This window comes from Salvelinus fontinalis, chromosome 31, assembly GCF_029448725.1.
Source record: "Salvelinus fontinalis isolate EN_2023a chromosome 31, ASM2944872v1, whole genome shotgun sequence".
Lineage (NCBI taxonomy): Eukaryota > Metazoa > Chordata > Actinopteri > Salmoniformes > Salmonidae > Salvelinus > Salvelinus fontinalis.
The window spans coordinates 12,313,293-12,335,969 of NC_074695.1; the positions used below are offsets into that span (position 1 = coordinate 12,313,293).

At 45.2% G+C, this 22,677-nt stretch overlaps 1 protein-coding gene across 1 annotated transcript; it reads left to right on the top strand.

The window, feature by feature from the left end:
• Window positions 1-348: 348 nt before the first annotated feature.
• Window positions 349-22,307, top strand: LOC129829552 (probable glutamate receptor). The gene is made up of 10 exons (XM_055891307.1): window positions 349-895; window positions 3,266-3,346; window positions 6,690-6,721; window positions 8,013-8,192; window positions 12,935-13,161; window positions 13,926-14,023; window positions 14,682-14,899; window positions 19,304-19,523; window positions 21,142-21,389; window positions 21,656-22,307. The coding sequence occupies exons 2-10, from the start codon at window positions 3,283-3,285 to the stop codon at window positions 21,752-21,754; spliced, it is 1,386 nt and encodes a 461-aa protein (XP_055747282.1). The 5' UTR covers window positions 349-895; window positions 3,266-3,282; the 3' UTR covers window positions 21,755-22,307.
• Window positions 22,308-22,677: the final 370 nt, after the last annotated feature.

Below are 22,677 nucleotides of genomic sequence, written 5' to 3' on the forward strand. Positions count from 1 at the left end.
AACCTGACAAAAACAAGCCTTGCCTTCTTGATATGGATCACTCTCTAAGCTGCTAGTGTGCACCAATCCAAGACTCATAGCCTGTAGTTGCAAATAAGAGAACCAATCAGTGGCCTGCTGCTTGGTGGAGTTGATGTGATCACTTTGTACAGACGGGATTGAGTCTACAGATAATAGAAGTACAGTTATTACCAGATTTGTTACACATTGACTTAAATAGGGCGATGTTGGGGGCTCTCTCTCTCATGTAACCTGACAACATGCCTATCCATCTGGATTGTTACACATTGACTTAAATAGGGAGATATTGGGGGCTCTCTTATGTAACCTGAGAACATGCCTATCCATCTGGATTGTTACACATTGACTTAAATAGGGAGATGTTGGGGGCTCTCTTATGTAACCTGACAACATGCCTATCCATCTGGATTGTTACACATTGACTTAAATAGGGAGATGTTGGGGGCTCTCTTATGTAACCTGACAACATGCCTATCCATCTGGATTGTTACACATTGACTTAAATAGGGAGATATTGGGGGCTCTCTTATGTAACCTGACAACATGCCTATCCATCTGGATTGTTACACATTGACTTAAATAGGGAGATGTTGGGGGCTCTCTTATGTACCCTGGCCATCTTGATGTGTAGCACTCTATAAAGCTGCTAAGCTAGCATTTGTACCAAAGGAAGTGAACAAGTGCACACTTTGGAAGAAAGCAGAGATTTATTGGGATGCAACTCGCTGTCGTCCTTCAATATCCAACCCCTTTATAAATGTGGGTTGTGTGATATCTGCTCCCCCCTCCTTAAACTGCTTCCAACCGGCCCTCTTCATTCACTACTTCGTTTCCATCCTTCCACTTCTCTACCACGTAGGACAGAACATCTAAGGTAAGGAATCAGACAGTACTCTTTTCTTTTACAGTGAATTTTGATTGGCAGCATCTTATTTCTGTTGCTCTTCCTAAAAGAAAACATTTAGAAGTTTTCTCTTCCATGTGTCATCTATTAATAATTATAAACTTTGCGGTTCGAGCACTGAATGCTGATTGGCTGACAGCCGTGGTATATCCGACCGTATATCACGGGAGTGATTTTTTTTATTTTTTATTTTTTTACTGCTCTCGTGCCTAAGATCAGCCCTTAGCCGTGGTATATTGGCCATATACTACACCTCCTCGTGCCTTATTGTTGAAGTGTATGTGCTGTGAGATGAGGCATGGTCTATTACATTTCCTTTGCATTATGACCCCCAAACTAGAACTTATTGTGAAATTCTGGTGTAGGACGTCCAATGTTTTTATTAGAAATAAAGTTGCATTTGAACCTTGTGACGAACCAGATAGACCAAACCATGTGTTGTAACTACAACCCAATCTCTAGGTGTGGTCTGTCAGTGAGTCCCAACCCACAATTTGGAAAGCATTGTCCTTGGTTAGCAAAAAAGTATTTGTTAAAAAGTCTTTTGCTATAACCTGAGCCAATATTACCCTCAATCTGTTCAAATAAATATATATACATATCAGTCAAAAGTCTGGACACCTACTCATTCAAGGTTTTTATTTATTTATTTTTTACTATTTTCTACATTGTAGAATAATAGTGAAGGCATCAACACTATAAAATAACACAAATGGAATCATGTAGTAACCAAAAAAGTGTTAAACAAATCAAAATATATTTTAGATTCAACAAAGTAGCCACCCTTTGCCTTGATGACAGCTTTGCACACTCTTGGCATTCCCTCATCCAGCTTCATGAGGTAGTCACCTGGAATGCATTTCAGTTAACAGGTGTGTCTTGTTAAAAGTTAATTTGTGGAATTTCTTTCCTTAATGCGTTTGAGCCAATCAGTTGTGTTGTGACAAGGTAGGGGTGGTATACAGAAGATAGCCCTATTTGGTAAAAGACCAAGTCCATATTTTGGCAAGAACAGCTCAAATAAACAAAGCGAAACAACATCCCTACTTTAAGACATAAAGTTCAGTCAATACGGAAAATGTCAAGAACTTTGACATTTCTTCAAGTGCAGTCACAAAAACCATCAAGCTCTATGATGGAACTGGCTCTCATGAGGACCGCCACAGGAAAGGAAGACCCTGATTTACCCCTGCTGCAGAGGATAAGTTCATTAGAGTTAACTGCAACTCAGATTGCAGCCCAAATAAATGCTTCACAGAGTTCAAGTAACAGACACACCTCAACATCAACTGTTCACAGGAAAGTGTGTGAATCAGGCCTTCATGGTCGAATTGCAGCAAAGAAACCACTACTAAAGAACACCAATAATAAGAAGAGACTTGCTTTGGCCAAGAAACGCAAGCAATGGACATTAGACCAGTATATATATGTCCTTTCGTCTTAGTCCAAATTTGAGATTCTTGTCTTTGTGAGACGCAGAGTAGGTGAAAGGATGACCTCCACATGTGTTTTTCCCACCGTGAAGCATGGAGGAGGAGGTGTGATGGTGTGGGGGTGCTTTGCTGGTGACACTGTCAGTGATTTATTTAGAGTTCCAGGCACACTTAACTAGCATGGCTTCCACAGCATTCTGCAGCGATATACCATCCCATCTGGTTTGCGCTTAGTGGGACTATCATTTGTTTCATCAACAGGCAATGACCCAAAACACACCGCCAGGCTGTGGAAGGGCTATTTGACCAAGAAGGAGAGTGATGGAGTGCTGCATTATGATTTGGGATGAGTAGGACTGCAGAGTGAAGGAAAAGCAGCCAACAAGTGCTCCGCATATGTGGGAACTCCTTAAAGACTGTTGGAAAAGCATTCCTCATGAAGCTGGTTGAGAGAATGCCAAGAGTGCAAAGCTGTGATCAAGGCAAAGGGTGGCTACTTTGAAGAATCTCAAATATAAAATATATTTTGATTTGTTTAACACTTTTTAGTTAATACATGATTCCATGTGTGTTATTTCATAGTTGTGATGTCTTCACTGTTATTCTACAATGTAGAAAATAGTACAAATAAAGAAAACCGCTTGAATGAGTAATTTTTGACTGGTACTCTATATATTTTACTATGTATAACTCCCATTTGACCTCTGGACATTATTATTTCTAGAGAAATTGTCAGCTTGCTTAACTTAATTTGACACACAGCTTTAAGTTCAAGTTTTTATTACACTCACATATCTGTTGATACAAACTGAAATTAATGAGCTTCTAATCAACAAAATAAATTATGTAAAAATCTATTATACATTTTAACTTTGTCACTTAACTGTTTTCGCCTTTTAATTCTCAGGTTCAGAAGGTGACGACATGAAAGCCTTTATTGGATTAGTTGTGTGTGTGGTGGCACTGCTAGCTGTTGTCTGCACTGCAGGTAAATATAAATATAGCACATGGTATACACTGAGTGTACAAAAAATTAGGAGCACCTTCCTAATATTGAGTTGCACCCCCATTTGCCCTCAGAACAGCCTCAATTTGTCAGGGCATGGACTACAAGGTGTCAAAAGCATTCCACAGGGCTGCTATGTTGACTCCATTGCTTCCCACATCTGTATCAAGTTGGCTGGATGTCCTTTGGTGGACCATTACTCATACACACGGGAAACTGTTGAGCATGAGAAACCCAGCATCGTTGCAGTTCTTGACATACTCAAACCGGTGCGCCTGGCACCTACTACAATACCCCGTTCAAAGGCACTTAAATATTTTGTCTTGCCCATTCACCCTCTGAATGGCACACATACACATTCCATGTCTCAATGCTTAAAAATCCTTCCTCAACCTGTCTCCTCCCCTTCATCTACACGGATTCAAGTGTTTTAGTAAGTGACATCAATAAGGGATCATAGCTTTCACCTGGTCAGTCTGTCATGGAAGGAGCAGGTATTCCTAGGAACAGGTATTCTCAGTAAAGCTGCTACTATAGCCATAAATCCAGGGTCAGGTATTGGTAACAATCCTAACGTTAGATCCTATATCTGTGGTTGGGGGCAATTTGTTTTACGAATTTGAAATACAAATGATATGTCACATTCTCATTTGTGGCTAACGTTAGCTTGGTGGTTAGCTTGGTGGTTAACTTGCTAATGTTAGCTAGGTTAGGGTTAAGTTTAGGAATTAGGTTAAAGAGTTGGGGGAAGGGTTAGCTAACATGCTAAGTAGTTGAAAAGTTGCTAAATAGCCTTAACAAATCATACTAATTTGAGTGTCCCAGATTTATATTTACTATGTTATTTCTAGTCAATGAGACCAGGCTGAGTCCCTTATTAAAAACAACAAAATCTCCCAGAATCACTTCCTCTGATTCAGAGGGGTTGGGTTAAATGTGGAAGACACATTTCAGTTGAATGCATTCAGTTTTACAACTGACTAGGTATCCCCCTTTCCCTGTTACTGTGCAGGGTACTTGTTAACCATTTTACTATAGTGACCCCTAGTGGTCTTATAAGTAGTCAAGATGCCTCTGAACTCTTTTAGGTTATTTATAGGAATTTGAGGGGGAAAATGTTGAATGAAGTGAATACATTTAGAAAACATACTGCTGTGACAGTCAATAGTCTCTTCTAGAGCAGTGCAGCTTTAATAGAACCAGCCTTTGAAAGTCCTCCAGCATCCCAGCATGTTTTAGCCTTTGGGAAGGCACCCCAAAATGGTTAGTGTCTCGACATCTGACTCTTCCCATTGACCAAGGCTGGACGGCTGGAACCGCGTTCAAAGCGCCAGGGCCGCATCAGATCTGGCAGCCGACAATTTCTCACAAGTCATCTGAGAGGATGCCTGCCATGGCCAACAAAAGAGTATAATAAATCAATTGAGCTTGAAGTCAATGGCTCGGGGCAAGGCCGCGAAATGACCGGCTTCTCCGTGGGCTTGTAGGTCGACGCCAGTGGTCTTTTTACAAATGACTGTTGATGTGTGTCAGTATGTCACTGACACCATGTGACACCAAGGGAGTACCCCGACTGCGCTGGCATCTCCGCTCCCCCGCCTCCAACTTTGGCAGGGCTTCTTAGGTCCTGAAGCGGATATGCTGAAATGGCATTGGTCACAGTCAATCGACGGCAAGGAAAACAAGTTTGAGTTCCATGCATAATGTCTAAAAGAGGGAGGGGGATTGGAAAGGGTGACTTCCCCTTTTCTGGTGGAGGGGTTGGAAGGGGGTTGGGGGGGGGGGGGGGGTGCCAGAACATGTATTTAGGGCAGAGCAGGATGGGTTGGACCCCACTTTAGTCTCACCACAGGGGGTTTGAAACACAGCCATGTGGTACCCCATTACTGTCCCCCTGCATTGCCCCCAAAATGGAAGAGAAAGATGTCTCTGTTGACAGTGAGAGGACGTTTCTTTTTGTGCTGAGTTTATATTAATACTAACGTTAAACGTTTGGGGTCACTTAGAAAAGTCCTTGTTTTTGAAAGAAAAGCCCAAAAAATGTGTCCATTTGAAATAAAATAAAATAGATCAGAAATATAGTGTAGACATTGTTAATGTTGTAAATTACTATTGTAGCTGGAAAAGGCTGATTTAAAAAAAAAAAAAATTTATGGAATATCTAAATGGCGTACAGAGGCCCATTATCAGCATCCATCACTCCGGTGTTCCAATGACACATTGTGTTAGCTAATCCAAGTGTATCATTTTAAAAAGGCTAATTGATCATTAGAAAACACTTATGCAATTATGTTAGCACAGCTGAAAACTGTTGTGCTAATTAAAGAAACAATAAAACTGGCCTTTAGACTAGTTGAGTATCTGGCGCATCAGCATTTGTGGGTTCGATTACAGGCTCAAAATGGCCAGAAACAAAGAACTTTCTTCTGAAACTCATCAGTCTATTATTGTTCTGAGAAATGAAGGCTATTGTTATGGTCTAGGGGTGCGTTGGTGGTGGTAAAGTGGGAGATTTGTACAGGGTCAAAGGGATCTTGGAGAAGGAAAGCCATCGCTCCATTTCGCAACGCCCTGTAGACGGCGCTTAATTGGAGCCAATTTCCTCCTACAACAGGACAATGACCCAAAGCACAGCTCCAAACTATGCAAGAACTATTTAGGGAAGAAGCAGTCAGCTGGTATTCTGTCTATAATGGAGTGGTCAGCACAGTCACCGGATCTCAACCCTATTGAGCTGTTGTGGAAGCATCTTGACCGTATGGTACGTAAGAAGTGCCCATCAAGCCAAACCAGCTTGTGGGAGGTGCTTCAGAAAGCATGGGTTGAAAACTCTTCAGATTACCTCAACAAACTGACAGCTAGAATGCCAAAGGTCTGCAAGGCTGCAATTGCTGATTCTTTGACGAAAGCAAAGTTTGAAGAACACAATTATTATTTGAATTAAAGATCATTATTTATAACCTTGTCAACGTCTTGACTATAAGTCATATTCATTTTGCAACTAATTTCATGCACATACATATACACTACCAGTCAAAAGTTTGGACACACCTACACATTCAAGGGTTTTTCATTATTTTTTACTATTTTCTACATTGTAGAATAATAGTGAAGACATCAAAACTATGAAATGACATATGGAATCATGTAGTAACCAAAAAACTGTTAAACAAATCAAAATCAATTTTATATTTGAGATTCTTCAAATAGCCACCTTTTACCTTGATGACAGCCTTGTACATTCTTGTCATTCTCTCATATATTTACCCAGACACACTGAAGAGCAGTTTGTGACGATTCTCATGTTTTGTTTTTATCGTTCCAGGGCCCCCGGTGTTATCCGTCACCACTATATTGGTAAGATATTATATATACATCATGCTAATACTATTTTTTTTTATTAGTTTGTTAAGCATATGATATCATCTGATAGCAAACATACTCATTTTCATATTTCATTATGACTCCTGATCCAATTACTTTAATTGGGCATATGATATCATCTGATAGCAAACATACTCATTTTCATATTTCATTATGACTCCTGATCCAATTACTTTAATTGGGTACACGTGTTCGAACAACACTGTGGCTGCGTTTACACAGGCTGCCCAATTCCGATGTATTGAAAGATCTGATACCTATTAGTCTTCTTCCCCAAAATATTTAAATACAGAAAAAAACACATAGAATCTGATCTTTTGAATTCCGATTTTATTCTCAATCCTGATAAGATTATGATGTTTCTTATCTGACCTCAGTCTGGACGCTCAGTTTACCTGCCATTACCATGAAAACCACCCCCAAAATTTTAAGGAACAATGGCATGAAATTAGTCTTGCAATCCGTGTGCTCTTTCAGAGGATACAGCGGTGTGAATGTGCAAATCTGACATGCGAGTGTGGACAGAATTGGGATCTCAGGATGGCTGTGTAAGAGCAGCTGATCATATACTGAACAAACATATAAATGCAACTTGTAATGTTTTGGGTTCATGAGTTGAAATAAAAGATCCCAGAAATGTTGATATGGTGCATTCATGGGTCTGAGACCAGCCACCCAGCTGATGAATCTGAGAAGTATTTCTGTCTGTAATAAAGCCTATTTGTGGGGAAAAACTAATTCTGATTGGCTGCACACTTGCCCCAGTCATGTGAAATCCATAGATTAGGGCCCAATGAATTTATTTAAATTGACTGATTTCCTTATATGAACTGTAACACAGTAAAATCATTGAAATTGTTGCATGTTGTGTTTATATTTTTGTTCAGTATAGATCTCGCATGACGTCATCCACTAGATTCCACCATTTTAGGGAGCCATTCGTGGCCAGTCCCCATGTCGTTATGCGTTCAATATTGTAACATGACACGAGTTGATATACTGGTATACATAGAATTAAATAGAACAATTAAATAGAAATTAGTATTGCATCTGTGTGCTATTTCAGAGGATACAGCGGTGTGAATGCAGCCATCTTGGTCAATTAGACTCATTTGAATGTATCCCTGACCAAGATAGCTACCATTATCAGCATATTCTTGTCTTATGAGGGTCTATGACATAGCCACTCTAGTAATTTTATGTAACTCTATGCTAGTGTGCCTCTTTTAAACTATGATCCACTTGTCGGATTCACTCCCACCAGCAAGAACCATACACTATGACCCAAGGGTCTGAGCTGGAGGGGTACTGCATTGACCTGCTGGCGGAGATCGCCAAAAAGTTGGACTTCAAGTACACCGTGCACCTGGTGAAGGATGGAAAATATGGGCAACAGGACGAGAGCGGTAACTGGTTGGGGATGATCGGGGAGGTGGTCCGAGGGGTGAGTGGCCTGGACAGAAGGGTATACGGTACGCTGGGGGATTGGACGGAAGGTATCAGGTGGTGTACGGTACGCTGGGGGATTGGACGGAAGGTATCAGGTGGTGTACGGTACGCTGGGGGATTGGACGGAAGGTATCAGGTGGTGGTATACGGTACGCTGGGGGATTGGACAGAAGGTATCAGGTGGTGGTGTACGGAACGCTGGGGGATTGGACAGAAGGTATCAGGTGGTGGTATACGGTACGCTGGGGGATTGGACAGAAGGTATCAGGTGGTGGTGTACGGTACGCTGGGGGATTGGACAGAAGGTATCAGGTGGTGGTGTACGGTACGCTGGGGGATTGGACAGAAGGTATCAGGTGGTGGTGTACGGTACGCTGGGGGATTGGACAGAAGGTATCAGGTGGTGGTGTACGGTACGCTGGGGGATTGGACAGAAGGTATCAGGTGGTGGTGTACGGTACGCTGGGGGATTGGACAGAAGGTATCAGGTGGTGGTGTACGGTACGCTGGGGGATTGGACAGAAGGTATCAGGTGGTGGTGTACGGTACGCTGGGGGATTGGACAGAAGGTATCAGGTGGTGGTGTACGGTACGCTGGGGGATTGGACAGAAGGTATCAGGTGGTGGTGTACGGTACGCTGGGGGATTGGACAGAAGGTATCAGGTGGTGGTGTACGGTACGCTGGGGGATTGGACAGAAGGTATCAGGTGGTGGTGTACGGTACGCTGGGGGATTGGACGGAAGGTATCAGGTGGTGGTGTACGGTACGCTGGGGGATTGGACAGAAGGTATCAGGTGGTGGTATACGGTACGCTGGGGGATTGGACAGAAGGTATCAGGTGGTGGTATACGGTACGCTGGGGGATTGGACAGAAGGTATCAGGTGGTGGTATACGGTACGCTGGGGGATTGGACAGAAGGTATCAGGTGGTGGTATACGGTACGCTGGGGGATTGGACAGAAGGTGGTGGTATACGGTACGCTGGGGGATTGGACAGAAGGTATCAGGGGGTGGTGTACGGTACGCTGGGGGATTGGACGGAAGGTATCAGGGGGTGGTATACGGTACGCTGGGGGATTGGACGGAAGGTATCAGGTGGTGGTGTACGGTACGCTGGGGGATTGGACAGAAGGTATCAGGTGGTGGTGTACGGTACGCTGGGGGATTGGACAGAAGGTATCAGGTGGTGGTATACGGTACGCTGGGGGATTGGACAGAAGGTATCAGGTGGTGGTGTACGGTACGCTGGGGGATTGGACAGAAGGTATCAGGTGGTGGTGTACGGTACGCTGGGGGATTGGACGGAAGGTGGTGGTATACGGTACGCTGGGGGATTGGACAGAAGGTATCAGGTGGTGGTATACGGTACGCTGGGGGATTGGACAGAAGGTATCAGGTGGTGGTGTACGGTACGCTGGGGGATTGGACAGAAGGTATCAGGTGGTGGTGTACGGTACGCTGGGGGATTGGACAGAAGGTATCAGGTGGTGGTATACGGTACGCTGGGGGATTGGACAGAAGGTATCAGGTGGTGGTGTACGGTACGCTGGGGGATTGGACAGAAGGTATCAGGTGGTGGTGTACGGTACGCTGGGGGATTGGACGGAAGGTATCAGGTGGTGGTATACGGTACGCTGGGGGATTGGACAGAAGGTATCAGGTGGTGGTGTACGGTACGCTGGGGGATTGGACAGAAGGTATCAGGTGGTGGTGTACGGTACGCTGGGGGATTGGACAGAAGGTATCAGGTGGTGGTGTACGGTACGCTGGGGGATTGGACAGAAGGTATCAGGTGGTGGTGTACGGTACGCTGGGGGATTGGACAGAAGGTATCAGGTGGTGGTGTACGGTACGCTGGGGGATTGGACGGAAGGTATCAGGTGGTGGTGTACGGTACGCTGGGGGATTGGACGGAAGGTATCAGGTGGTGGTGTACGGTACGCTGGGGGATTGGACAGAAGGTATCAGGTGGTGGTATACGGTACGCTGGGGGATTGGACAGAAGGTATCAGGTGGTGGTATACGGTACGCTGGGGGATTGGACAGAAGGTATCAGGTGGTGGTATACGGTACGCTGGGGGATTGGACAGAAGGTATCAGGTGGTGGTATACGGTACGCTGGGGGATTGGACAGAAGGTATCAGGTGGTGGTATACGGTACGCTGGGGGATTGGACAGAAGGTATCAGGTGGTGGTATACGGTACGCTGGGGGATTGGACAGAAGGTATCAGGTGGTGGTATACGGTACGCTGGGGGATTGGACAGAAGGTATCAGGTGGTGGTATACGGTACGCTGGGGGATTGGACAGAAGGTATCAGGTGGTGGTGTACGGAACGCTGGGGGATTGGACAGAAGGTATCAGGTGGTGGTGTACGGTACGCTGGGGGATTGGACGGAAGGTATCAGGTGGTGGTGTACGGTACGCTGGGGGATTGGACAGAAGGTATCAGGTGGTGGTGTACGGTACGCTGGGGGATTGGACAGAAGGTATCAGGTGGTGGTGTACGGTACGCTGGGGGATTGGACAGAAGGTATCAGGTGGTGGTGTACGGTACGCTGGGGGATTGGACAGAAGGTATCAGGTGGTGGTGTACGGTACGCTGGGGGATTGGACAGAAGGTATCAGGTGGTGGTGTACGGTACGCTGGGGGATTGGACAGAAGGTATCAGGTGGTGGTGTACGGTACGCTGGGGGATTGGACGGAAGGTATCAGGTGGTGGTGTACGGTACGCTGGGGGATTGGACAGAAGGTATCAGGTGGTGGTGTACGGTACGCTGGGGGATTGGACAGAAGGTATCAGGTGGTGGTGTACGGTACGCTGGGGGATTGGACAGAAGGTATCAGGTGGTGGTGTACGGTACGCTGGGGGATTGGACAGAAGGTATCAGGTGGTGGTGTACGGTACGCTGGGGGATTGGACAGAAGGTATCAGGTGGTGGTGTACGGTACGCTGGGGGATTGGACAGAAGGTGGTGGTGTACGGTACGCTGGGGGATTGGACAGAAGGTGGTGGTATACGGTACGCTGGGGGATTGGACAGAAGGTATCAGGTGGTGGTATACGGTACGCTGGGGGATTGGACAGAAGGTATCAGGTGGTGGTATACGGTACGCTGGGGGATTGGACGGAAGGTATCAGGTGGTGGTATACGGTACGCTGGGGGATTGGACAGAAGGTGGTGGTATACGGTACGCTGGGGGATTGGTTGCATCATTCAGACAATATGTTTTTTATTTAACCTTTATTTAACTGGGCAAGTCAGTTAAGAATAAATTCTTATTTTCAATGACGGACTAGGAACAGTGGGTTAACTGCCTTGTTCAGGGGCAGAACGACATATTTTTAGCTTGTCAGCTCAGGGATTTGATCTTGCAACCTTTTGGTTACTAGTCCAACGCTCTAACCACTAGGCACCTGCCGCACCTGCCGACTTGTGTTAAGTAGACCATGCATGGCTATATACTCATTCACGCTGTGTCACTACTCCTGTTTGTTTTGACCCTACTTCTGTGTGTGTGTGTCCGTACTCCTGTGTGTGTCCGTACTCCTGTGTGTGTCCGTACTCCTGTGTGTGTCCGTACCCGTGTGTGTGTGTATCCGTACTCGTGTGTGTGTGTCCGTACTCGTGTGTGTGTGTCCGTACTCGTGTGTGTGTGTCCGTACTCGTGTGTGTGTGTGTGTCCGTACTCGTGTGTGTGTGTGTCCGTACTCGTGTGTGTGTGTGTCCGTACTCGTGTGTGTGTGTGTCCGTACTCCTGTGTGTATGTGTGTCCGTACTCCTGTGTGTGTGTGTATCCGTACTCCTGTGTGTGTGTCTGTGTGTCCGTACTCATGTCTGTGTCCGTACTCCTGTGTGCGTGTGTCCGTACTCCTGTGTGTGTGTGTGTCCGTACTCCTGTGTGTGTGTGTGTGTGTGTCCGTACTCCTGTGTGTGTGTGTGTGTCCGTACTCCTGTGTGTGTGTGTGTGCGTGTGTCCGTACTCCTGTGTGTGCGTGTGTCCGTACTCCTGTGTGTGCGTGTCTCCGTACTCCTGTGTGTGTGTCTCCGTACTCCTGTGTGTGTGTCTCCGTACTCCTGTGTGTGTGTCTCCGTACTCCTGTGTGTGCCTGTGTCCGTACTCCTGTGTGTGTGTGTCTCCAAACTCCTGTGTGTGTGTGTCCGTACTCCTGTGTGTGTGTGTCTGTGTGTCCGTACTCCGTACTCCTGTGTGTGTCCGTACTCCTGTGTGTGTCCGTACTCCTGTGTGTGTCCGTACTCCTGTGTGTGTGTGTGTCCATACTCCTGTGTGTGTCTGTGTATATGTGTCCATACTTCTGTCTGTGTGTGTCCGTACGCATGCGTGTATGTGTGTCCGTATGCCTATGTGTGTCTGTACGCCTGTGTGTATGCATACGCATGTGTGTGTGTGCATACGGATGTGTGTGTGTGCATACGCATGTGTGTGTGTGCATACGCATTTGTGTGTGTGTCTGTACGCATGTGTGTGTGTGCATACGCATGTGTGTGTGTGTGTCCGTACGCATGTGTGTGTCCGTACACCTGTGTGTGTGTGTGTCTGTACGCATGTGTGCGTCCGTACGCCTGTGTGTGTGTGTGTGTGTGTGTGCGTACGCCTGTGTGCGTCTGGGTGTTCGTACTCCCGTGTGCGTCTGGGTGTCCGTACGCCCGTGTGCATCTGGGTGTCCGTACGCCTGTGTGTGTGCCTGCTCTTGTCTCCTCCTCTCTATCAGGAGGCCGAACTGGCGGTTGCCTCTCTGACCCTCACAGCGACCAGGGAGCAGGGGGTGGAGATGAGCACTCCCTTCATGCAGACGGGCATTGGTTTCATCCTGAGCAGGGACCTGGGCTCCGAGGAGAGCCACTCCCTCAGTTTCCTCTTCCCCTTCTCCACGGAAATGTGGGTGGGCATCCTCCTGGCCTTCCTGGTGACCGGCCTCTGCATATATCTGGTGGCTAGGTGAGCTAAAATGATAATCTCCGGCATTATTTTTAAAATGTTTTTATTTAACCTTTATTTATACAGGTTTTCCTCATTGAGATAACATCTCTTTTCCAAGAGAGACCTGGTCCAATAGCAGCAGGGGGAACAACGTTTCAGACAAAGCAACTTACATACTCTAACACAACATTAAACAAAACTATAAACACACATACAGGACAACAATTACATATTACGTTAAAAAACACGAAAGTCTTGACTAAAAAAACAGCTGTCCTAAAGACAATTACACTCTTCTATGATATATACATCGATCAAGTGTTTAAACTCCACCAACGAAACTAGATCATCAAATCGGGCCTCTGCATTTATTTGGTGGTCAGGTGAAAAATCATTATTTCATTGGCCTCATTCCAAATCAAACCCCTAGCTAGCTATCAACACTAGGCACTCCTAACTTCCACTTAAATCGAATTTCACTTAGTCATCCTTTTGAAGTCAATGAGATTAAATGAGAATTTGACTTGCATAAAAATAGAAGTTAGGATTCATCCTTTGCATAAAAAGATGTCAGCATAGAAATGATGTGTAATGCTATGACACATATAGACTACGTACGTCGAGTATACAAACCATAGCGTGGGAGATTGTAGTTCAAATTATGTCAACGGAAGTAGAAACTGCACTGCTAATTCATTCTTTATAAGAATGTGGTTTGGCCGCTGTCCAGACAATGAAGAAGATCGATCTCAATGCTGACGTAGTTTTTCTGCTCACCCCAGGATAAGCCCCTGTGAGTGGACAGACCCCGAGACAGACGAACTCAGCTTCACTCTCCTGCACAGCTTCTGGTACATCACTGGAGCCCTGACTCTGCAAGGTAACGCAGCTATGAGTCAAATCGCCCCCGGAGTCAAACCCGCTGCTTCCAAGTCACATGTAAAATGGAGCCATGCTTTTTTGGCAAAGGAAGTCTAGACAGGGGTTCTGTTCCTACTATGGAGACTAGAAGATTCTAGAACATCATAGAATCTGCTTTACTGAGGGTCCACTAAATGTGGCTGCCAGTCTAGACAGGAGTTTATGTTCCTGCTATTTAGACAAGGATTGTCTCGACCAGGATTTTGTTTCCTTTTCTTCTTTATTGTTCCTGAAAGTAACATAGAACCTAAAAGATACACAATAAGGAAAAAAGTGTCATAATTGAGCCTCTAACCAACGCAGCAGGTGTTATTACGCTTACATGCACGAGAAATCTATGTAATCTTTAAGTTATTTAAAAAACATGTTCTACATTGCTCAGTTTAAGAGAGAACTAAGACGGAAACGGAAGACATGAAAGTTTGCACACTTTCTAGTGTAGTCCATTTACATTTACATTTAAGTCATTTAGCAGACGCTCTTATCCAGAGCGACTTACAAATTGGATGAAAGCAATTGAGTGCATATAGTTCTATATATGTTTTCCGTCCCATTTCTATGTTTCAGTCATATTAATTAAATTAAACATAACGTATGTTTGTCTTTTGCATTCTCAGGTGCTGGCCCACACCCTAAAGGCCTGTCTGGTCGCGTTATCAGCGCCGTCTGGTGGGTGTTCGCGGTGGTGCTCCTGGCCTGCTACTTCAGCAACTTTAACGCCATGCTACGCTCGGATTCCAAACACGTCTCGGTGAATAACTTCGAGGAGCTGGCCAAACAGGATGTCATCGACTACGGAACAGTCGAAGGGGGATCCACGTTCAACTTCTTCAAAGTATGTGCGGCTTTAAAAAGAAAAAGAAACCACACATTTATTCATTCCTTAGTAAAAGTCAAGGTAGTATGGAGCCAGATACCTGCCAAAAGGTTGAACGTACGTATCGTTGGGATCGTAAGAAAAGCCATGCGTGAAACGTAAACATGAAATTTAATCTGTGAACATACAAACAACATGTTGTGATTATGGACCAACATTTTAGGCTTGAACAAATCTCGTGTAGCAATTCTGACGTACAATAATACCTTTCAGAGTTTTGGCAGTTTCATTTCACCAACACAAAAAAAGCAGACACCAAACGGCCTATGAGGAGTGCTACCCGGACAAGCATAACATAGTGTTAAAAAGCCAGGTAAACCGGAAAGAGGTCTCCTACACGTTTTCAAGTTAATAGTCTCCATTCTTTAATAATCCTCAGTTTACTTCACATTTAGGTAGCTAATGTAATGGATTTATTTGCCAGAGCAGGTCTAGATAACACTAGCGGTATTATGCCTACAACAGTGAAGTTTCAGTACGCTAGGTGTCTCTCGACAGCATGGACAAATCTCTGGGTGACGTGGACATCCCCATGCATTATCAACATATGACTAATTTGCACCATATTCTCTGGGCTCTGTCTGAAATCATAACCACTTGTATCTACCAGGAATAATGAATCATAGCCAGTAGTATCTACCAGGAATAATGAATCATAACCAGTAGTATCTACCAGGAATAATGAATCATAGCCAGTAGTATCTACCAGGAATAATGAATCATAACCAGTAGTATCTACCAGGAATAATGAATCATAGCCAGTAGTATCTACCAGGAATAATGAATCATAACCAGTAGAATCTACCAGGAATAATGAATCATAACCACTTGTATCTACCAGGAATAATGAATCATAGCCAGTAGTATCTACCAGGAATAATGAATCATAGCCAGTAGTATCTACCAGGAATAATGAATCATAACCAGTAGTATCTACCAGGAATAATGAATCATAGCCAGTAGTATCTACCAGGAATAATGAATCATAGCCAGTAGTATCTACCAGGAATAATGAATCATAACCAGTAGTATCTACCAGGAATAATGAATCATAGCCAGTAGTATCTACCAGGAATAATGAATCATAGCCAGTAGTATCTACCAGGAATAATGAATCATAACCAGTAGTATCTACCAGGAATAATGAATCATAGCCAGTAGTATCTACCAGGAATAATGAATCATAGCCAGTAGTATCTACCAGGAATAATGAATCATAACCAGTAGTATCTACCAGGACTAATGAATCATAACCTGTAGTATCTACCAGGAATAATGAATCATAGCCAGTAGTATCTACCAGGAATAATGAATCATAGCCAGTAGTATCTACCAGGAATAATGAATCATAAACAGTAGCATCTACCAGGAATAATGAAGCATAACCAGTAGTATCTACCAGGAATAATAGCGGTCTCGTGAATCTATGAATTATGTATGACCACGTGAGTTTTGACACTCAAAATATTTTCTTTGATATTTTTGTCATCACTCTAAATCTTGCCAAAGTATATTCTGTAGGAGGGGTTAATATGAATTTAAAATAATATGACATGATTTATATGAATCGGGTCATGAACATATGGACTTTGAAATGAACAAGGGAGATGTTATTAAACATAGGCTGAGTCTGGCATAAGCTTATTCCCACACTTTACAAAAACTGTCGCAGTGGTCTCCGTATAGGCTGTTCCCTCCAGCTGTTCCCTGCCCAGTTGAAGAGCTTGTGATCTCCATGCAGCACCACAGCACCATGCGTCTTCGTAAAAGCACCCCTCAGCCTCAGAAGATCCCCTTCTGGAGGCATGCAGTCATAATCATTATACCCTAATGTAGGACTATTTGCCTTCTAGACAAATAAAGTGCAGAGCATGCATGATGCGTGCAACTCATCATTCCAACATATTTACATATTCCAACATACATGATCACCACAATAGCCCCACACTGCTATAAAAATAAATTTTGCAATTATATGGCCATTAAATAACACAAGCAGCATGGCATATTTAGATTGCGGAATAGGCCTAGCCTAAATCATATTTACTTTCTATTTTGCAGCTCAGGCGGATATTCTAGACTCTTTTGTGTCTTTATCATTCTCACACAAGTAATTTGCTGAAGGCCCAAGCCTACATCATCTACATCTACTTGTATAACATCGTTATTGAATGCAGTTCTAAAATAAGCTCTAGGCTTTTATTTTGGAAATAAAACTGGAGGGTGCAAAGCAACTCTAACAACTGGGCTAGAGTTGATTGATTGACTAGCTAACTTCGTCTAGCTACGTTCAGTTCATGTCCTCTAGTTGGTTGATTGACTAGCTACGTTCAGTTCATGTCCTCTTGTTGGTTGATTGACTAGCTACATTCAGTTCATGTCCTCTAGTTGGTTGATTGACTAGCTAACTTCGACTAGCTGCGTTCAGTTCATGTCCTCTAGTTGGTTGATTGACTAGCTAACTTCGTCTAGCTACGTTCAGTTCATGTCCTCTAGTTGGTTGATTGACTAGCTAACTTCGACTAGCTACGTTCAGTTCATGTCCTCTAGTTGGTTGATTGACTAGCTAACTTCGACTAGCTACGTTCAGTTCATGTCCTCTAGTTGGTGGATTGACTAGCTACGTTCAGTTCATGTCCTTTAGTTGGTTGATTGACTAGCTAACTTCGTCTAGCTACGTTCAGTTCTTGTCCTCTAGTTGGTTGATTGACTAGCTAACTTCGACTAGCTACGTTCAGTTCATGTCCTCTAGTTGGTGGATTGACTAGCTAACTTCGACTAGCTACGTTCAGTTCATGTCCTCTTGTTGGTTGATTGACTAGCTACGTTCAGTTCATGTCCTCTAGTTGGTTGATTGACTAGCTACATTCAGTTCATGTCCTCTAGTTGGTTGATTGACTAGCTAACTTCGACTAGCTACGTTCAGTTCATGTCCTCTTGTTGGTTGATTGACTAGCTACGTTCAGTTCATGTCCTCTAGTTGGTTGATTGACTAGCTACATTCAGTTCATGTCCTCTAGTTGGTTGATTGACTAGCTACATTCAGTTCATGTCCTCTAGTTGGTTGATTGACTAGCTAACTTCGTCTAGCTACATTCAGTTCATGTCCTCTAGTTGGTTGATTGACTAGCTAACTTCGTCTCGCTACATTCAGTTCATGTCCTCTAGTTGGTTGATTGACTAGCTAACTTCGTCTAGCTACATTCAGTTCATGTCCTCTTGTTGGTTGATTGACTAGCTAACTTCGTCTCGCTACATTCAGTTCATGTCCTCTAGTTGGTGGATTGACTAGCTAACTTCGACTAGCTACGTTCAGTTCATGTCCTCTAGTTGGTTGATTGACTAGCTAACTTCGACTAGCTACGTTCAGTTCATGTCCTCTAGTTGGTGGATTGACTAGCTAACTTCGACTAGCTACGTTCAGTTCATGTCCTCTTGTTGGTTGATTGACTAGCTACATTCAGTTCATGTCCTCTAGTTGGTTGATTGACTAGCTACATTCAGTTCATGTCCTCTAGTTGGTTGATTGACTAGCTACATTCAGTTCATGTCCTCTTGTTGGTTGATTGACTAGCTACGTTCAGTTCATGTCCTCTAGTTGGTTGATTGACTAGCTACATTCAGTTCATGTCCTCTAGTTGGTTGATTGACTAGCTACATTCAGTTCATGTCCTCTAGTTGGTTGATTGACTAGCTAACTTCGACTAGCTACGTTCAGTTCATGTCCTCTTGTTGGTTGATTGACTAGCTACATTCAGTTCATGTCCTCTAGTTGGTTGATTGACTAGCTACATTCAGTTCATGTCCTCTTGTTGGTTGATTGACTAGCTACGTTCAGTTCATGTCCTCTAGTTGGTTGATTGACTAGCTAACTTCGACTAGCTGCGTTCAGTTCATGTCCTTTAGTTGGTTGATTGACTAGCAAATTCAGACTAGCTACGTTGGGTTCATGTCCTTTGCAGATGCCACATTACTGACAAATGTTTGTACTCATAAAAAAGATTTGTAACCAAGTAAAGGGAGACGTAAAGAACGAATTGAACGTGTAAATGTTAATTCATAGTCGTAACATAGGGTATGTACGTTTCCAGATCTATTTGAACGTTTACGATCCTAACACTTTACGTATGGATTTTCTTACGATCCTAATGATACATACGTTCCACCTTTTGGCGGGTATCTGGCTCCATAATGGAAGTCAATATATGTATTTTCTTATCTGTTCATAGTTCTGTACCTTCCCTTCCAAGGTGGGTTTCCGGATGAAAGAGTAGAACTAGAACCGCTTATGTCTCAACACCAGCAAAAATCAATCTTATCAATTTTGCATTTCTACGGTTCCCATTTTGCTCACATTTCCAGAACTCCAACAACCCCACCTACCGACGCATCTACCAGCATATGGAGAGGAAGAAGAGCTGCGTGGTTTCAGTGGAAGAGGGCAATCGACGCACCCAGGAAGGCAACTACGCCTTTATTGGAGAGGCAGCGTCTCTGGACCTGGCTGTGGCTCGCTACTGCAACCTGATCCGCAGTAGTGAACTCATCGCCATGAGAGGGTACAGCATTGCAGCACCCCTAGGTGAGCCCCTAGCAGCTGGGTCCACGGTACCACTAGGTGAGCCCCTAGCAGCTGGGTCCACGGTACCCCTAGGTGAGCCCCTAGCAGCTGGGTCCACGGTACCCCTAGGTGAGCCCCTAGCAGCTAGGTCCACGGTACCCCTAGGTGAGCCCCTAGCATCTGGGTCCACGGTACCCCTAGGTGAGCCCCTAGCATCTGGGTCCACGGTACCACTAGGTGAGCCCCTAGCAGCTGGGTCCACGGTACCCCTAGGTGAGCCCCTAGCAGCTGGGTCCACGGTACCACTAGGTGAGCCCCTGGCAGCTAGGTCCACGGTACCCCTAGGTGAGCCCCTAGCAGCTGGGTCCACGGTACCCCTAGGGGAGCCCCTAGAGGCTGGGTCCACGGTACCCCTAGGGGAGCCCCTAGAGGCTGGGTCCACGGTACCCCTAGGTGAGCCCCTAGCAGCTGGGTCCACAGTACCCCCTCCATAGATGGGCATGATAAATGCAACGCTGTGATGTCAATAAAGGAACATTGGGAATGTTGTCTGTGTTTTTATGGGTGGCCTGCTGTGGTGGTGAGTATCTGAAGTATTTGAAGTGTGGTTCATTACTTGATACACACACACACACGGACCCCCTTCTCTCTCACATAAAATACTCACATGCTAACTCCTTGCTGTCCCACCCTCCTCCCTGTCCCTCTCTCCCACCCTCCTCCCTGTCCCTCTCTCCCACCCTCCTCCCTGTATCTCTCTCCCACCCTCCTCCCTGTCCCTCTCTCCCACCCTCCTCCCTGTATCTCTCTCCCACCCTCCTCCCTGTATCTCTCTCCCACCCTCCTCCCTGTATCTCTCTCCCACCCTCCTCCCTGTATCTCTCTCCCACCCTCCTCCCTGTATCTCTCTCCCACCCTCCTCCCTGTATCTCTCTCCCACCCTCCTCCCTGTATCTCTCTCCCACCCTCCTCCCTGTATCTCTCTCCCACCCTCCTCCCTGTATCTCTCTCCCACCCTCCTCCCTGTATCTCTCTCCCACCCTCCTCCCTGTATCTCTCTCCCACCCTCCTTCCTGTATCTCTCTCCCACCCTCCTCCCTGTATCTCTCTCCCACCCTCCCCCCTGTATCTCTCTCCCACCCTCCTCCCTGTATCTCTCTCCCACCCTCCTCCCTGTATCTCTCTCCCACCCTCCTCCCTGTATCTCTCTCCCACCCTCCTCCCTGTATCTCTCTCCCACCCTCCTCCCTGTATCTCTCTCCCACCCTCCTCCCTGTATCTCTCTCCCACCCTCCTCCCTGTATCTCTCTCCCTCCCTCACACCCTCCTCCCCTTCCGCCTCTCTCCTTCCCTCCTCCATCCGTCTCTCTCCCTCCCTCCATCCGTCTCTCTCCCTCCTCCTTCCGTCTCTCTCTCCTCCATCCCTCTCTTCCTCCTCCATCCCTCTCTTCCTCCTCCATCCCTCTCTCTTCCTCCTCCATCCCTCTCTCTCCCTCCTCCATCCCTCTCTCTCCCTCCTCCATCCCTCTCTCTCCCTCCTCCATCCCTCTCTCTCCCTCACACCCTCCTTCCCGTCTCTCTCCCTCACACCCTCCTCCACCCGTCTCTCTCCCTCCTCCATCCCTCTCTCTCCTGCCAGGCTTTCCCATGATGAAGAACATAACAGTGGCCATACTACAACTGAGTGAATCTGGGGAGTTGGCCTTCCTGCAGAGTAAGTGGTGGGCCAGCAGCTGCTTGCCAGACGAGGGCCAAGCCCCACATGCCCTCCAGCCCCACCTCCTGAGGGGCCTCTTCCTGCTCCTGGCCCTGGGGTTGGGCCTGGGACTCCTCATGGCCCTCCTGGAGCTTGCCTCCAAGGCCCGCAGTCAAGCCAAGGATCAGAAGGTAAGGGGACATGAGGAGCGGATAAAGAATGGACCTTGTTCTGTTAAAGATGTTCTGTTTATTGCGATTTTCAAATCTACGCATGAATATTGAAAGCCAATACAATAATTTTCCTCCAACAAATCCTCTTACTTCTTACACCTTTTACCTCTCCTATCCTTCTCTCTCTCCCTTCTCTCCTTCTATCCTCCTCCCCTCTCTTCTTTCCTCTCCCCTCTCTTTACTCTCCCCTCCCATCTCTCTCCTCTCCCCTCTTCTCCCCACAGAAATCCTGCTGCTCAGTGTTGTTGGCAGAACTGAGTCAGCGCTTTGGAAGGCGTGGAGCAAAAGCAGTCACAGAGACGTCAGAGAAGAGCAAAGCGTAAAGGACGCGTTTCACTGGCTGCTTCCTAACAACACCAGATGCAAATAAGATTGTGTAAATCCGTTCCTGTCCTTGAGAGCAGCAGTATCTTCCCTATCATAGTGTATCTACAGCAACATGTTCTGTTTCATAGCGTACCACACAGCTACCAACTTCCCCACCTGTAAGTACAATGTTAGAATATATATATATATATTCTTATTAGAGTAGATTGCACTATAGTTTCCACTCTGAAAAGGTATTATTAAGCCACTAAAGACAACAGACACAACAGCATTTCCTGTCCTCAGACGACACGGTCCACTGCAGATATTAACTGACAGTGATTCAATATGAAGTTGATACAGGCTTTTCAATTAACCTCCAGATGAATGTGTAAAGCGTATGTTATTGTAGGCCTATTTGTTGTTGTTGATATGAACAGGTTTTTTTGTGTGTACTGCCAAAATATGTTGTACTAAATCACATCCGATTGGCTTTTAAGTTGTTTCATTAATAACTGTTCTGTGTAATGTTTAACTGTCTACCAAATAAATCCCTAGATATGATTTTAAGATGTTGGTTATCACATGATTTCACACCTAACCTCTCTCAAAACTATTTGGATGGATAGAAAGCAAAGACAAAATGGTATGGATTGATAGGTCTACATTTCTTCTATGTTGCTTCTAGGAAGGTGTCACGCCCTGACCTTAGTTATCTTTGTTTTCTTTATTATTTTGGTTAGGTCAGGGTGTGACCAGGGTGGTATGGGTGTTTTGTCTTGTCTAGGGTTTTTTGTATATCTATGGGGTTTTGATATTGTCTAGGTAATGTAGGTCTATTTTGGCATAGATTGGTTCCCAATCAGAGACAGCTGTTTATCGTTGTCTCTGATTGGGGATCCTATTTAGGTTGCCATTTTGGTTTTGGTGAGTTATTGTC

What these genes read in the sequence shown, in the direction of transcription:
- LOC129829552 (XM_055891307.1), top strand. Translation starts at nt 3,283, where the DNA reads ATGAAAGCCTTTATTGGATTAGTTGTGTGTGTGGTGGCACTGCTAGCT. An exon ending in AGCTGTTGTCTGCACTGCAG is followed by an intron (nt 3,347 to 6,689) that starts GTAAATATAAAT and finishes TTATCGTTCCAG; the next exon opens with GGCCCCCGGTGTTATCCGTC. An exon ending in TCGGGGAGGTGGTCCGAGGG is followed by an intron (nt 8,193 to 12,934) that starts GTGAGTGGCCTG and finishes CCTCTCTATCAG; the next exon opens with GAGGCCGAACTGGCGGTTGC.